At 33.1% G+C, this 17,721-nt stretch overlaps 1 protein-coding gene across 3 annotated transcripts in view; it reads left to right on the top strand.

Annotated features, from left to right (window-relative positions):
• The window catches only part of LOC126926077 (SET domain-containing protein SmydA-8-like), a 165,257-nt gene extending 155,921 nt beyond the window's left edge, over nt 1-9,336 (top strand). For 2 of the 3 annotated variants that reach the window (XM_050742185.1, XM_050742186.1), the window contains 2 exons: nt 5,343-5,443; nt 8,509-9,334. In XM_050742185.1, the coding sequence (XP_050598142.1) occupies nt 5,343-5,443; nt 8,509-8,652 (245 nt within the window). In that variant the 3' untranslated portion in view covers nt 8,653-9,334. Of the gene's footprint in view, nt 1-5,342; nt 5,444-8,508 lie in introns of all 3 variants that reach the window. The other variant, XM_050742187.1, reaches the window with a different exon arrangement.
• The last annotated feature ends 8,385 nt before the right edge of the window (nt 9,337-17,721 follow it).

Genomic DNA, 17,721 nt, shown 5'->3' with positions numbered 1-17,721 from the left:
CCATAAAGCGCTTTCGATAGTTTACAAACTCCATTCGTTCCGTCCGTATATCCCTTTGGTTAATTTACATATATCTCCGAGGTTACTTCACCATTTAAAAAAGCAGTTTCTATATCCATTTGCTCAATAATTAATCCATTTTGACAACAATATGATAGCAATATCTTAAAAGTCTGATTACTCGCTACTGAGGAATATATGTCATCGGCTACGTTTCTTTGTTGGAATCCTCTTACCACTAATCTAGCCTTAGACCTGTCATCTGATTTTCTCGTATAAACCCATTTTACATCTAATACTTCTTTGCCTTTTATCCTTTCTACCAATTTTCAAGTTTTATTCTTATAAAGACATTCTATTTCCTTATCCATAGCTTGTTTCCAATCTTCGCTATTTTCACAACAAATCGCCTCCTCAAATGTACAAGGGATATCTACTCTACAATAATTTGCATGGATTTCACTAATGTTTTCTTTTTCTGGATACCTTACTGGATTTCTTTTATTACGTGTAGATCTCCTAGGGATGTTTAAGCTTCCAGGACTGTTATCATTTTCATCTTCCCTACTTTCTAACTCTTTCTTATTCACGCTTACCAATAAATCATTATCCTCAATGTCATCGTTATCTTTATCGAATGAATTTTCCATAAAACCGACACATTTTGTGTCTGTTTCTATGACCTCTACACGTCTAGCTACTGTTATTTTCCCACCTAATAACACTCTGTAACCTACTTCACTATATCTTAACAAAATTCCCATGTCTGCCTTCTTATCCCATTTAGAAACTGAGGTGGTATGTCGTGATAGGTGCAGAAGGAATACTCCGATGTTCAACAAAAAGTTTATTACTTATAACAATCAACGAGTCAACAATTCATACGATTCACACTTAACGATTAACCATCGAGAGTTTATAATCGCGTGTCTCGGCTTGTGTTTGCGTCGCTATGATACTGAACCTTTCGCACTTCGCGGCTGGAGGCAGAATGACTCTTTGTTCGAAACCGAACGGATTCTTTTCTTAGTTGCCCTTCGATATCCCTACTACACACGCGTTTATTAGATGTACCGCGGCGGTTGCCGCGCGTGCATTCTTCCAAACATTCGGCGGAAGAACCATAGGAATATCGATGGCACATTAGGCGCGTCGGCCTTACGCTTTGAAGATATAGCGCTTTGTGTCGCGAAGCCGTTGGAAAGTTCCGTGCTCGTGTGCCGCCACAAAACTCTTTTTTGTTCTGGTCTTCTTACAAAAACTTTACTTCCATATAGATGTAGATTTTCAACACTTGGTTTTCTCCCGAAGAATATTTCAAAAGGTGTCTTTCTCTCTATAGTATTTACCAGTATTCGATTTTTCAAGTATACCGCTGTACAAACTATTTTCGGCCAGTACCTTTTATGTACTTTCGCTTCTGCTAACAAGCAACGTGCCATGTCTATCACTGTTCTATTATACCTTTCCGCTGTTCCGTTTAATTCATGTACGTAGGTTGGGCAATTATTTATTCTGATACCTTTATCTCTAGCAAATTTATAAATTCGATTATTTAAGTGTTCTTCTCCATTATTGCATCTCAATATTTTTAACCTCTTGCTCGTTAAATTCTCGGCTTCATTTACAAGCTGTACGAAACAATCAAAGACCTCATCTTTTGATTTTATACAATAAATTCTAGCTATTTTACTATAATCATCGATAAATAAGATGAAATATTTCTCTTCATTGAATCCGGTAGTCTTAAAGGGACCGCACACGTCCGTATGAATAATTTCCATTATCTCCCTAGCCTTGGTTCGATTATTTTTGAATGGTAAATTATGCATTTTACTTTCTATGCACACCCTACATTTCAAAAATTCCTTTTCAAATTCATTCGGTATACCAGTCACTAGCTGCTCTTTACCCAAAATATTTAAATATTTAAAATTTACGTGTCCTAGCATCCTATGCCATCTTTCCTTTTTACTCATACGTTCGGCACTGTTTGCTAAGTGCTCCTTCCCTTTCAATATACTTTTCATTCTATATGTTCCATTTTCTTTAACCGCTACCGCTGTAAGTTTATTGTACTCTTCTATTACTTTTGCAATATTTCCTTTTGAAATAACCGTGTTCTTATCATCTGTTAACTTGCCTAAACTAATCAAGTTTGCGGACATTTCTTTCGCATAAAAAACATTATTCATATTTATTTTATTTTGCTTTCCAAATGCTTCAAAATAGCTTATAACATTCCCTACTTTTGTTGCCTTTATCGATCTATTATCGCCTAAATATATATTTACCGGTTCTTTAAGGTCGATAGATTTATCAAAATAATTGACATTATTAATTATGTGATCTGTACAACCGCTACCTAATAGCCACATTATTTCATTAGCACTTATCTCGTTCACCTCACTGCTGTGTGCTGCGTGCGCTGTTGCTATTGTCATGTCGATTCGAGATTATTTCACGTTCCGCACGAGAGGTGAGAGACTCGTATTTCAATTATGATCGTTATTACAAAATCTATTAGCAATTGACAGAGTAACGATACAGAATGTTATAACAGAACAGAATAGAATGTCGAGTATTGACTTGGGAGGGTTTTTATATCAAGGGTTTGGTTCCTGTGGATGGGTTATCGCTGGATGCCGATTACATTAGCATCCTATTACTGCTTAGTTATTGTTTCGATGGCTAAGGTATATGAGATATGATTATCCTATCGCTGTATTCCCGGGACCACCGTGACACTATCCATGTGCCTGTTTTTGAGTTACCATGCTCGCTCGTGCCGGTTGTTGATTGACGATGGAAATTTTCACATCCCCTGCTCGTATTGCCTTTGTTTCCTCTTCCTCTGCTGCGACCACGTGTTGACCCACGCCAGAAACTGTTACTGCTTCCCGCTTGTACGCCATTTTGACACTCTCTCGCAAAGTGTCCTACTCTTCCACATCTGAAGCATCCTTCCTTTTTTGCAGAAAAGGCGTTGGATTGCATTTCTCCTCGATTGGACTTATTTTTCTTCTCTAGATTTTCTTCTTTCAATGCATCTATTATATCCGCTATGTAGCTGTATTCTTCGGGTAACGTATTCAGCATATAATTTAATTTTTCCCTCTCACTCACTTGTGCACCCGCACATTTTAATTCGTTTATTAATTTTTCGAAATCGCTAAAGAACGATGCTGAATCACTGTAGTTGTCAAGTCTCATCTTTTCCAATCTCCTTCTGCATACGATCTGTAGTGCCGTCGACTCTTTCAAGTACATTTCATTGAACTTTTTCACTATCTCATACGCCGTTTTTTCTTCTCTAATATATTCCAATTGTCTATTTGTGATGGCACTGTAAATTATATTTATTGCCTTCAGATCCTTTTTGTCCTAGTCTTCACTGTCGGTTTCGGTCTTCACCCTAGTTGTGACAATCTCGCATTCTTTATACCTGAGAAACATCGTTATTCTTTACGTTCATATACCGTAATCCTCACCATCGAATATAGGTATCATGATTTCCAATCTCTCCATTTTAAATGATTCCTTATCTCTTACTCAAGCGTTCCTACGTGCTCGAAGTATATCTTTCCTCTTTGTAACCTTTGAAGGTTTCTTCCCTTACTGAAAACTTACTCAAACTAACTTTCAAGATTGAAAACCACGCACTAAATAACTTGCAAAACTATGAACCACGCTCTACTACCATGTAAAGATATAGGAGGAATTCGGAAATACAAATAATTCCCTTTATTTAGCACACAACAGTTATACATATATCTTACACTCTAAAGACCTCGAAATCCTACTCGTACGTACGCTTGTTGTCAACCGACTCTTCCAGATACTTCTAACGACCGACTATTGTCTTTTGTCCCAACTAAGGTCTGGACGCCCTCTGACGCTTACACACACATTCACATGTATAGTGTAAATGTATCATGCTCTTAACAAGTACATCTTTCGCTCCCACTACCTCTCTGTAAGAATCTAACCAGTTAGCGTCCTGGCCAACTTTAAACAGGATCGCTTCGCTCCTTCCCCTTGCTACTATATCCCTTCCTTCACCCTTACCACTTTTGTTTGTCAGTGCCTCCTCATCGGTCTTATCAGCTACACTCCTAATCCCTCTTCGCCTGTCGATCGCCGTCCATTCACCCTCGCTTTCGGCATTTTGTCTGCTCCTACCACATGCCTCAGCATATGATAGCTTCTCTTGCCTCGGATTTCTCCTATTAGTCGTTCTTCTTTCTTTCAACGGCGATATTCCTTTCCCTTCTGCCGACTGGCCGACCTCGGTTTGAACGGCTGCCGACACGCCAGCGCGGTGTATTCACTCTTGTTCCTTAGGAGTCATCCGGGTGGGCACCATTCTCCTGTCACGACGTTCCCTTTTCATTTCGGCGTTGGTGCCGATCCAACGCCTCATATTCCTTATTTCCCTTGTATTATCAGCCTTCAACTTCTCCAGCGTCGGGTCACCCGACGTTGGGCAGATCTACTTGTAGATAAGTAAGTTGAGTTACACTTGAATTGTGGACCAGTGAGTTCAGTTCGACTTGGACTTTGGAAAAAAGCACATTGGCTAACCCGTTGACCGTGGATTCGTTATTGAGCCTAAGATCATTGCCATTAGCATTTCGAATATATAATTACCACGGTTACTTGTCAAATTCTGTAATAATCATATTTGTACTAGTAAATATCTTTTCTATTGCATAACAACCATGTCTAATCCAAATGAAGATTCGTCACACGCCCCTAACCCTAATGATAACTCGACATGTATATAGGGAAAAATTGCTCAGAACGTTGACCTTGATGACATATTTCAAGGTCAGTGAAATCGATAAGTTCATCCACGTCGTAAATAATTACCAATAATCCTTGTATAGAAGATATATTAATATTATGTTATTACTACTAATATTTCTTCCTTTGCAATTTGATATGATAGGTACAAATATCACTGCATATCATTTATAGCTATACATGATAGGTATATATAAGAGAAAACAATAAACATGCAATTGATAAACTTTTACAAATTTATCAGAAAGCAAAGCTGCAACGAAAAAACATTATCTTTAATTTTAACTCTATTTTTATTTCAAATATAACTAGTATGCTTTCTTAAAAATCGTCAATTACATAAGATTATAAAAATCGGCAATTTCAAAAATTCATACAGTTGCCTACGTATGTATGTGCGCAATGAGCACGATCCTACCTGCAATCAGATCAATTAGTACGCTTACTTACGTCATGCTTTACTTTACAATTTCATTGTATCTCATCCACTTGGTACGGATAGTAATAGTACGTATAATTTGAGCTTTTTGTTTCAGCTGAAAATCGAATTCGAGGCTTGATTTTTTTCGAATTACATGCAGCCCACGCAGACCTTAGTAGGAGACATACAGAAATGGAGATTTTAGTGCCATTATTGGTAAGATGAAATATCAAATTTGACACATACTTAAATAATACTACATATTTAAATAATAATATATATGTCGATGATGAAAGGACACCGGAGCCTTCCCTTTAGAATTTTGGGAAAGTCCCTTAACACTTTAATCTAGATTCTACCATAGCCGTAATTAAGCAATTGTCGTCATTCAATCCGACTGTGTTCGTTCGGGATTTATGATAGTGAACTTGGGCTCGAGGCGATAACCAGTCGCCGAACGTAACCGCGGTCAAGGGATGAACGTTTTTACCTAACAAAGGTATGGAGTAATTCTATAGCTCTCCTTAAAAGAAATAGTTATAGCGACACGCGACAGTAAACGCGTGTAAACGACAATTCTAACGGTTTCTGTCCTGTGGCTCGCCACACGCAGACCCTATTCTTCGGATAAAATGATTACCAGATGTCGACGCATCTCTACAGTACATGTTCAGCTAGCCCGGCATCGGAGTGCGCCGGCTGTACGCCGGCGTGGTGCGATCGAGGCTCCTCTATGGAACTCCAATCTGGGCAGAGGACCTGATAGCCAGCCGCCGCAGTCTTCTGAAGGTTAGGAGGTTGCACAGGACGGTGGCCATCAGGGTAGTGAGGGGCTTCCACACCATTTTTGCGGCAGCAGCGGCGGTGCTCGCCGGGTTCCCCCCGTTCGAACTGCAGGCACTGAGGTGTCGCGAGATTTACCTTCACACTCGGGGTCTGTCGGACGAGGTCGATCCGGTGGGCGCCGACGTTGAGGGTCGGGCTCGACGGGCCCTGCTCGACAGATGGCGTGCCAGGCTCGGCATGAGAGCAGGCGCGCCGGGGCTAAGGGTCCTCGAGGCCGTCCTTCCAAACTGGGACGTTTGGTTGGACGGGGCCGGGGCCCCCTGACTTATAGTGTGACGCAGGTACTCGGGTGTCCGTGCGGATTTCCTCCACGTCAAAAAAAAAAAAAAAGTTATCGCTTCTTTCAACCTCATTGAAGTGCTTTATTATTGTAATCATATCGAAATATTATATCCATAGTTGTCATTTCATTCTCAAGTTTTAAGATAATGTGAAAATTTTGAGACAACATTCTGAAAATCTGTATCTATGATGTTATCTTGCATACCGTCTGTTGAGAATTATCAACTAAAGAGCGACCGGCCAAGCCCAACCGATTGGTCGATATCGCGTACCTTGAATGACTTAATACTCAAGGTGGAGGAGGTTTAATAGATCGATTGTTAGTGTATAAAAGTAAAAGTAAAGTTGTTGCATAAAAGTAAAGTTTGATGTTTTGAACACAGCAGTTGTAAGATCTTGTTGAGAGTGAAGTATTTCACCCGCACGGTACGACGCTCTGTTGATGACTGTCCTAGTATGTCGCTGATTTCCCCCATCAGCCGTTGGGTCTCGTCCATGCATCGTGCCTTCCCGACCGGGGGTTTTCCCTGGGGTTTCTCCCTGACCTCTGAATCATCAGATTTACAGCTCGAGGAGGATAGGTAATTCGAAATTTCTCAAAGAACGGATAGGTGCTATCCAAGGCATAAACGAACGGCCACTCGAAATCCCGAACACCGTTTCAAAGATCATATAAAGTTTTCGAAAACCTTGATCTCATCGTCTGTGATTTGAAAAGAAGCTAAAATAATTTCTGATAAGGCTAAGTAGGTGGCCTATTACTGCTCTTATAAACATGGATATGTAGCGACACATGAGTCATAGGACGATTCGAATCGGGAGTGACTTTTATTGTTGTACCTTAGAGTATCAACGCTGTTTTGATTTGCAAGGTTTAAGAATAAACAAACTTTGGACAAAAACATTATCGCTGTTATGAATAATCGTCAACCGGAACCACATATGACCTTCTGTAAATCCATCGGACAATATAAATAGACGGACATCCCCTCTAGGGAAAGGAGTCTTTAGAGCGAATTAGTATAGCGAAGAATATAGCGAGCAGCATAGCGAGTCATACGGTAGAATCAAGTGAGCGATGGTTACGACCGACGTGCACTATCTCTGTACTTATACCTAAAATGATTTTAATATAATTAACTATTACATTTTTACTACTCGTCTCTTTAATAAACTAACACGTTAATACTTAAAGTACTTAAAATTTTGTCCACGTTGACTGCCGTTGCAAAGTTTGTTACAAAAAGTTGTATAGTACTCAATTGTTCGAGGATATTTGTCTACTTATTCGACTATTTCATAACGAAAGTAATAAGCGTAGAATATTGTACTTATTAATCATTTTGAAGATACTGTCGTCGCACAGCAATTTTCTATAAAATTTTGGAGTATAACAACTTGTATGTACTATTTTTATAAACAAAATAACTGATAAATAATTGATCATTTTTAAGATCATGGATCCGCACGTGAAAAATTACGTTGTCTGTGATAAGCTGTTGACTCATGGACTCAGAAAACTACTAGTCAAAAATAGTCAATAAGGAATTTTTGATAACATTACTAATCAGTAGATTCAACACTATTGGTCTTTGTTGAATATGTAATATATTTGTATTGTACGTGCGAGGGAGAGGGAACGTAGAGCGAAAACACAAACAAGTATGTATCCCCTCCCTAGTATTAGAATACTAGAATATTAGAATATTCACATAACTCTGCTCGCCACGTGGGCTACTCGCCGGAGGCCTAGGACACGAGATTTCACACTGCACTTCTCTCTTTTTTCTCAACGGAGTTCTAGGCCATCAACGCTCACATACATCCTATGGAGGGGATACATACTTGTGTATCGTTTCTCTCTACGTTCCCTCACTCTCCACATACAATACAAATGTACCATATATGCAACGTACTTAATCTACAAAATACATTTTTTGTATTATCTTCGGTTGCCTTTGTTTCTATTTCTTTCGGTAATATACGCGTGTTCTAACAGTAATTATAGTTATAAGGGGCTGAAGCATTTTTTACATAATACGATAATTATACAATATTAACAGACAATTACATAAATTGTGAACAAAAATTTCTGCCATCATTTATTTGCACTTTACATTAACAAGTATTTGAAGGTTTGTTTCTTTTTGCAGCAGGAGTCAAAGAAGTATTTAGTTGATGGCTATCAATTGCTAAAGTACGAACCAAAAGTTCTACCGGAAGGAAAAATAGCTCAACATGCAGAACAAAATTTACACGAAATAAATAAGCTCTTAAAACGATTCAATGTAACATAAACTTTATCAGTACGTAGTTTGCTAAGTAAGTTCTACGTTTGGGAGTAAATATTAAACGAAAAACAAAACTGTATATATACATAGCCTTCGTAAGCAACAAACATATTGAAATAAAATTGTTAAAAAAATTTTAATAAGTATAATTACAAGCGGTAGTTATCATGTATTAGCATTCTTTGATTGAGGGGTTCATTTTTAGCACATGTTAGAAAAATTAACACATGAATCAATGATATAATTTATATTAACGTTCTCTTAATTTGGTAAGTAATTTTAGAAACTTCTAACGAATCAACAATCTTAGTTCTTCTGAAAGGGATACGACGATAGAATAAATTCTCCACATGCTTTATATATATTTTGCCGGCAGCGAAAAATACTGAAAAAATACCGAATGTACAACAGAGAGGGATATAGTAGGGGTACAATACAGTACAGGGCGGAAACGATAGAAAAAGATTAAAAGTTTATGTATCAGGGAATATTACCGTTGCAACGACAAACCTTCTTTCTTTTCGGTTCCTTGTGAAAAAAGATTTTGCTACTGACGAACCTTTTTTGAATAAAGTGAGATCGAACATGATACAATTTGATTCATATTTATTTATCTAATTAATAATTCGTTCTTTCTAATATCGTTTCTGGTAAATTCAAAATAATTTCAATAAATAAATAAATTCAATAATATTATTATTATAAAATAATAATTTACTATTTTGTGTACAATTTATATAATTCATATTTAATTTATTATTTATTATTAATAATTTACTAATACTATTAATGAAATAGTAAAATAATATAACTATAATATATAATTATAATAATACAAAATTATATATACAAAATAATATATAACAATAATAAATAATTATATATTATGTAACAAATAGTATATAATAATATACTAACATATATGTATAACTGATTTGCTTTATACATATATATCATATATGTATCATATATACACATATGTATGAGAGAGGAAATTTCCTCTGTGATATTATATAGATATATATAGAGTATAGCTATTTTGCACGTATCTACAAATTTTATATTGTTCTTTATGTAGGTTCCAAATTTATGTGGTAAAAAACAGAGTAATGCAAGTAAATTATGACTGGCAATACAAAAGAATTGTAATAAAAAATTGTTAATTTTTAACTCACAAACATAGACCAGACAATATTCAGACTTTGCTATACTACATTAGAAAATGGAAGAGCATAAAGAAAGCAAATAAGATTCAGAAATGAAAGAAATAAAAGAAAACACAAAAACATCTAGAAGCACAGTGAAATATAGAAAATATATTTACCGTAGTGATTATTATTTGTAAATATAAAATAATTATTAGGAATTCAAGTGTCCTGCGACATTTGTGCGTGTTTGATGAATGAGTATATGGATGTCGCTGGCGTGCTGTTTGTAACATAGCGTTGATACACTTCTTGTTCTCTTTCCTTATTTATGGTTTTCCATTGATTTTTCGGTTCGGCATGCATAGTCTCGGAAGTCGACCCTTGTGCGTGTGTTGTAACGAATAGACAATATAATCGACGTGCGCGTTTCCAAGTTTTAACAATGATTTTCATAATATCAGATAGTAAAAATAACAATGAAAAGGAAGTAGAAGAAAATTTAAATCAAAATATTCCCAAAGTTACAATAGAAAAAAATTGTTGTTTTATATTTTTCAACAAAAAGTTAAATCTAATACAAGATTTCATTAAAAATTAATAAAATTTCAAATTAACATCAGAATGAAAAAATTAATTCAGAGATCAAACATTAAAATAACAATTTTTTAAACTAATTATCTTTATTTACTTATACTTACTAGCTTTAATACCACCATGAGAAACTTTTAACAAAGATCAACAAATTCAATATGAAATACAAATTTTAAATGTAACTTAATGTCTTCTTTTAATTTCTTCTTTGTTAAATTTTGTACTATTAATTTTTTATTAATGTATTAACCCTTTGCACTCCTATGTCGAGTATGACTCAACATCAGTTTTTATTTCAGGAGCTACTTTGTCGAGTCTCACTCCACATTCTTTCAATTCCACCTTTTTTTGTGAAATGTGCGAAAGAAAACAAGGATTGCATCCTGGAAATTGTTTCAAGATACACTTAATACTTACATACATAATACATACACTTAAAAATTACAAAATACAACAATAGCGTGAATAAAACTGATATTTAAATGAATTTGTTTCTTCCTTTATTTATTTAAATTGTCTTATTTTTTAGTTAAAGTAAATTTCAGATAAAACACTTAAAAGCGTTAGGAGCTGCTGGTAACAAAATTGAAATAAAATTTGGAGTGCAAAGGATTAAACATATTTTCTAATATAATAAAGATATCATGCTTTAATTCTTTAAAAAAGTCATATTATAACTTTCATGTAACTAGTGTTACAATAATGCAATGATATTGTTAATTAATAAGATCTTAATGTAAAAAAAATTATGTAATACTATCATATTGTAGATTAAAATACCTAAGATAAAAGATAAAAAATAAATATTTAATATTATACAACACTTCTCACTTCATCTAAGTAATTGTGATACACAAAAAAATAATAAATATAACTAGTTAATCTAAATATGGTATAAATTCGTTTTACATGTATTGTATTCACTATTGCATATTCTAACTCACTGTATTATAATATTTTTATCGTGTCAGTATCATTTAATTTCGCAGGAAATCTATGGAGAAGTACATACATACATATGTATATATATATATATATTACATAGAATATTAACTAGGTTATGTTTCGATCACCACATAGTTTATACCTAAAATAGGTGTGGTTAGTTGTGTTAAATGATTTCATATTATTTAAATCTACATAACAAAATCCGACACAGTCATGTCCTACAATTCTTCTACTGAAGCGAATTGTGTTTGTAGTGAAGATATTAAAAAAGATGAGGAATCTAATTTTGATTTGGTTTTAAAAGAAAAGTGGATGGAAGCCCAGAAGAATGGAGTGTTTCGTTATATATTAAACATTCAAGATTCGAAAATATTGGAAGGCAAATATCACTTTTTAGTCCAGGTAATGTTATTAAATAATTAATTATAATAAATATTTGTTTAATTTATTTTTAAATATTTTTTAGTTGTTACAATTTTGTTTAAGTAATATAGTAATTTACAGGATAAAATATTTCACATGTTTTTATTGTTCACTTGTCATATGTGTAAATGTATGCTTTAATTTTACCATCCCTTGCATAAATATTCGTAAGATAATTTTCTAGTTCAAATTTTAATAATTACAAATATGTTTTGTGTATTAATGTCATTAATACCTATAAATCTTGTTACGTATGCTTATCTCTTAGTTTTAATACTTACAAGTACAGTTTGTTGATAACTTATAAAATAAAAATAAGCAGACAAAACAAAAATATTTACAAAATCAGTGACAATTTACAAAAATAAAAATGAAATAAATATTATGTAACTGTAATTATATCTAATAATATAATATAGATAATATTGTTTATTCTAGGAATTTTTATAAGAATAAAATTATATAAATTAATTTTATAGTGCAAAATCATATATAAAATAACAGTTAAAGAAGTAGCAATGAATATATCATATTTGTTATTATATTGCCAAGACAATATCAGGATTGTTTATTTATTAATCAATGTATTATACTTTTAGGAATTTATACGTATTAGTGAACTGAAATTATTTAATGTTTTATGATTTATGATTGTGAGAATCATAATGTCTCTATCCCCGATTGTATTTCAAAGAACTTATAATCCTTTAACACATTGGCATCAGAGCATTTAGAAACTCATCTATATATATCGTTCAGGTTCTAGCAGAGGAATCCAAATGACATATATGTGAGTCATGGTGCTAATGTGTTAAGTTACTCTAGTATGACTTAGTTAATATAATTATTTAACACAATGAAAAGAAAAAAATAATTATATCGATTCATATATATGTAAATTCATAATTAAGAAATAACAAGGGAACTGCAAGACATTTGTATTACTGATTTAGTTAAAATTCTGCATATGGGAAGATCCTCACTCTGCAAAAGTATTCCATTATAAGGGCAAAGATCCAATATTTTTTGAAACATTAGTGATTGAAATTTTACTACTACGCTAAAATGTGATTCAACTATGGTATTTAACAAACAATGCGATAGTATGATGGTAATCCGTTAAAGTCCTATGCTAAGATTCAGGATTCAATTCTTCTGTATACATATAATGTCTGTTTTTCAATATTTTTTTATTCTATTTTTTATTCTATTCTAGTTTTTATTCTATTTTGACATAAATGTTTCTTCTCTTCTTACCTTATTCTTATGATAAATAGCATTTTATATATACAATCATAAATATAACATTTATAAATGAAACATAAATGTAATATTGTTTTTTCTGCATAGTAAATAAATTTGAAATACTGTAGTATTCAGTACTTTAATGTCCATAGAGTGCATGATATATTGTTAGAAAACTTGTAAGTAGAGGAGTTCAATGATGAAAGTTTTGGCTACCACCAACCTCACATTCAGAAAACTTAATATTTGAGAAAAATCATATTGCGTGCCACAGTACATTTATTGGAGTATACAATTGCTGATTAACCAGTTAGCTGTTGTGCCTTTTTTGAAAACTTTGAAAATTGTGTACCTAAAATGTATCACAAAAAGTAAGCGATGAAGTATAATGGCCAAATACAGAGTATGTGTGGCTGTTATAATATAGAATTAAGTTGTAATGAAATGACGGTTTTATTTTTTAATTTTATTACTGATATGAATCGCCATAACACAAATTATTGCCATTTTTTGACATGATGAGTATACCCTGGTTAAACATGCCTCCCTGCTATAAACGTCGCCTATTACTAAGTTGTTGTGACTAGCATCTCGTTAACATCTTTTTGCAAAAAAGATTAATATGTGTGCGTTGCCAGAGTGCTGGTTGGCAAAATGAGTTGGTATTGATTTGGACAATAATGTGGTTACCTATGGTATGCCCGACCTACACAATTTTATCTATCTTCTCAGCATCGGACATTTATGGTGGCTGAGACTTTGTTGGAAGACTTCTGAACTCATTAGCTTGTACCTGTACCTGTATCTGTTTGCCAATAATGTACTTTATCTTCCAATGGGATGTTGCACCTTCATTTGTACATTTAGTCATTAACCAGATCTTGGAATACTTGTGTCTTGTGAATATGACTTCCGTTAATTTAATCCATAGAAATTGTGGTTAAAAATTTGCAAAATATCTAAACATTGTAAGGAATACAAAATTAGTAAAATAGCAGTTTTTATCTAAAGCTACTTTTATCTAAAAAGTATAGCCAGTGAACGGGGTCAAAAGAGTCCTACAACCGAATTTATGTAATGGTGTGCCATATAATAGTTTACCAAAAAAAAAACATCTTATATCAAATTTCAACTTTTTTTCTCATCTAAAAAATAATTGATCTTATACTGATGAAGATAAAATAGTAATGTATATTAGATTGATTCTTATATGTACTGATATTTTCTATTCATTAGACATAGGCATTAAATGTCTAAAATATTTAATGATTCAAATTTTTATAAAAGTTTTATATGAACAATCCAATTATATATTGTCCTCTGACAAAACATACCATACAAACTTGTTTTAATCATTATATAAATTTTCTTTATTGTTGGTAATCTTATAATAAATAATATTTACTTTTTTTAATATTTAATACTGACCATTTTTATTAATTTTAGCTAAATATTGATCGCGGTTATAAAAGAAGATCTCCAGAAAATATTATTTCAATGAACCAACCTTTCAATGAGAAAGATTTTAACTTTACAAAACTTGTGTCAGAAGAACAAATAATGAATTTAAATAATACAGACAAAGATGATATAATTGCAATTAATGCTAGTCCGATTGAATACTGTCATTCTCTGCTGTTGCCACAAAGATGTAAACAATTACCTCAACTTGTAACAAAACATAGCTTAGTGAAAGCTGTTGAGTTGTTTTCCTTGAGTTTGTCTTCGTAAGTATATTCCACCTTTGAAGCAAAAATAACAGAAATTAAATCTTTAATTAATTTATAAATACATATGTTGATTGTTAAAAAGTGCAATGTCAAAGGAAAGTTAATAAAACATACACATTACTCTCATAAACTTCATTTTTCTTAATAATATTTATTAAGCATTATTCAGTTAATAAAATAAGATTATTGTAGTAATGCATTATGAGTAAAGTAGTAATTATTTTATAATTCTATTTTATTTTTGAAACTTTAATTGTTATAGCATAAAGCTTAATCAGTGATGCAATTCCAATTTAATAGGAAAAATAAAAATTTTGAAATTTTGGCATGATTTATTAACATTTTCTGACATTTGAAAATATTTACATTATAACTATTTACAATATCACATTGTTGTTTACAGTTTATAAGTATTTTCAATTAACCTTATTGTATCATTAAGCTTTTAACCTACAACGTCGTGTTAGAGACGTGGTATATCCTTCGGGCTAAACATAAACAACACGTGCACTTTGTACGTGAAACTTTGTATATTTGTTGGGATACATGCGACAAATGCTTTTTTTTCTTGTCCGCATTCGGAGGTGCAGTATATTTTCTTGAAAAATATTAGAAAGGTACCCCTAAAAATAACTTTAAAAAGAATGTTAAGCGTTGTTGAGGACATTGAAAGTTCTGCTAACATCGCAAAAAGTGATTTAATAGATATTTTAAATAGTGATAGTGACAGTAGTGATATTTCACTTTCTGTACGAGAACGTTGTAAGCGACTGGTTATCGAAGATGATACCGACGACGAAGATCACAGTAATCATCAACAACTAGAGCTATGGATTTGGAAAGAAGAAACTAATGTACCAAAAATTTGAAACTATACAGAGATTTGTGGTATAAAAGTGGCAACTTTGAGTAAGTTAGGTGAAAACAAAAAAGAAGTAGATGTTTTTAATATAATATTTGATAATATATTTTGGGAAAATATTGTTATGGAAATGAATCGATATGCAAATCAAATAATGAACAATGAAAATAAAAAACTAAAACTAGACGAAACTTGGTTTCCTGTAAACTGTGGTGGGATCAAAGTATATTTTGCACTATGTATAATAATGACTGAAGTTAAGAAACCAACAATACAAATAAATTGATCTAAGAGAGCAGTCATAGAAACTCCAATTTTCAGAAAAACGATGTCATTCAAAAGATTTCTGTAAATAACTAGATGTTTGCATTTTGCAGATAGCAATTTGGCTAACGATACAGATAAATTATGTAAAATAAAACCTTTTTTAAACCTTTTTTTGAATCAAAGATTTATAAGAAGTATATACAACGCAAGAGGACATTGTTACCAATGAATCATTGATGAATTATAAGGGACGCTTATCCTACAAACAATTTAATTCATTGGAAGAGACAAGATCCGGTATAAAATTTTATAAATTATGTGAGTCAAAATCGGGTTATTGCTATGATTTTAAAATATACATTAATAGTGATAAAATATATTCTAGTGACAGTGCATCCTAAAGTGTTGTCAAAGAACTATCACAGTCAATATTACATAAAGGACTGTTTAAATCTGTAATTAACAGTAAAAGTAATGTTGTTGGAACAGTGTGCTCCAACAGAAATAATATGCCAAAAGATTTTTCTAAAGTAAAATTAAAAAAGGGTGAATATAGAAAGAGGAACTGCAATGGAATACTGGCATTGAAATGGAAAAATAAACAAGACTTTTATATTCTTTCTTCAAAACACGAAACAGCAAAAATGATTGAACCAGACAAAAATCGATTCAATTGTACTTTGAAACCAAAATGTGTCATTGAGTATAACAAAGGAATGATTGGAATTGATCGGCAAGACCAAATGTTAGCATGCTTCCCTGTGATGAGGAAATGTATGAAAGGATACCACCGAAAAGTTTTCTTTTACCTCTTTAATATTGCTTTGTTCAACTCGTACATTTTATTCAACAAAATAAATACTAGGAAAAAACGGTCTTACACTGAATATAGGATTGAGATAGCTGAATCATTACTAAAAAATATACCGTTACCAGAGTATAAACGAAGAGGACGATTATCGAAGGGAGATTTACCAGAGAGACTGTACGCGAAATATTGGAGTTGTTTTCCAAAGCATATAGACGCAACAATATCGAAATCAAGGCCAGCAAGAACCTGTAAAGTTTACACAAAACATAAAAAACGTTATTGCTTAGTCTGTGCCTTTCGGCTTTGGACGAGCTTTCGATTTTACGTCTCGTTTACCTATTACACTTCTTATATATCTACCTCCCCTCTTATCCACTCTATTATATTGCACTCCCTTAATTATTCTGTCTCTAAAATTATGGCAACTTTTGGGCTTTTGCCTCCTTGCTATGCTTCCTTATTCCTCCCCGTCTTGTATTGCCCTTCTCTTCTCCATTATTGTTTTCAGTTCAGTTAGTCTTCCAGTCTCGTTTAGTATTTTTTCCGTGTCCTTTGGTCCTCCCGTTATTTGGCATTCTTCTTCTATTACACGTTTTACATTCTTATATTACACGTCTCAGGTCTGTTGTTAGATATAGGTTGGGGTTGATATTCATGTTGATTCACACGGATTGATTATCACACCTTTTATTTCTACTTCTTATACAAAACGTCTGAACACACCGGATACGCTTAAGCAATTAACACGTGGTCGACTTCTAAGACAAAAGAGCGTCGTTAAGAGTCGTACCAACTTAGCTTATAGGAACTAGCGGTCATACCAACTTAGCGTTTCTCAACAAGGTCTTCTTCTTTCCTTTTACATAGCCTGCATCTTTTTTTCCCCTCTTCTTTCCAGTATTCTCTTGCTTTAGTCTCGTTTCCACATCTGAATCTTGCTAATATTTTTCTGTCCTTCCGCTTCAGTCTTCCTTTTAAGTATTTTGATTCGCTTATCCTTTTCCTCCTCTCTTCTGCTTCTTTTTTCTCCTTTCTTCTATAATTTGGTGT

The sequence above is a fragment of the Bombus affinis genome, chromosome 17, assembly GCF_024516045.1.
Source record: "Bombus affinis isolate iyBomAffi1 chromosome 17, iyBomAffi1.2, whole genome shotgun sequence".
Lineage (NCBI taxonomy): Eukaryota > Metazoa > Arthropoda > Insecta > Hymenoptera > Apidae > Bombus > Bombus affinis.
This window is presented reverse-complemented; position numbering and strand designations above follow the sequence as displayed.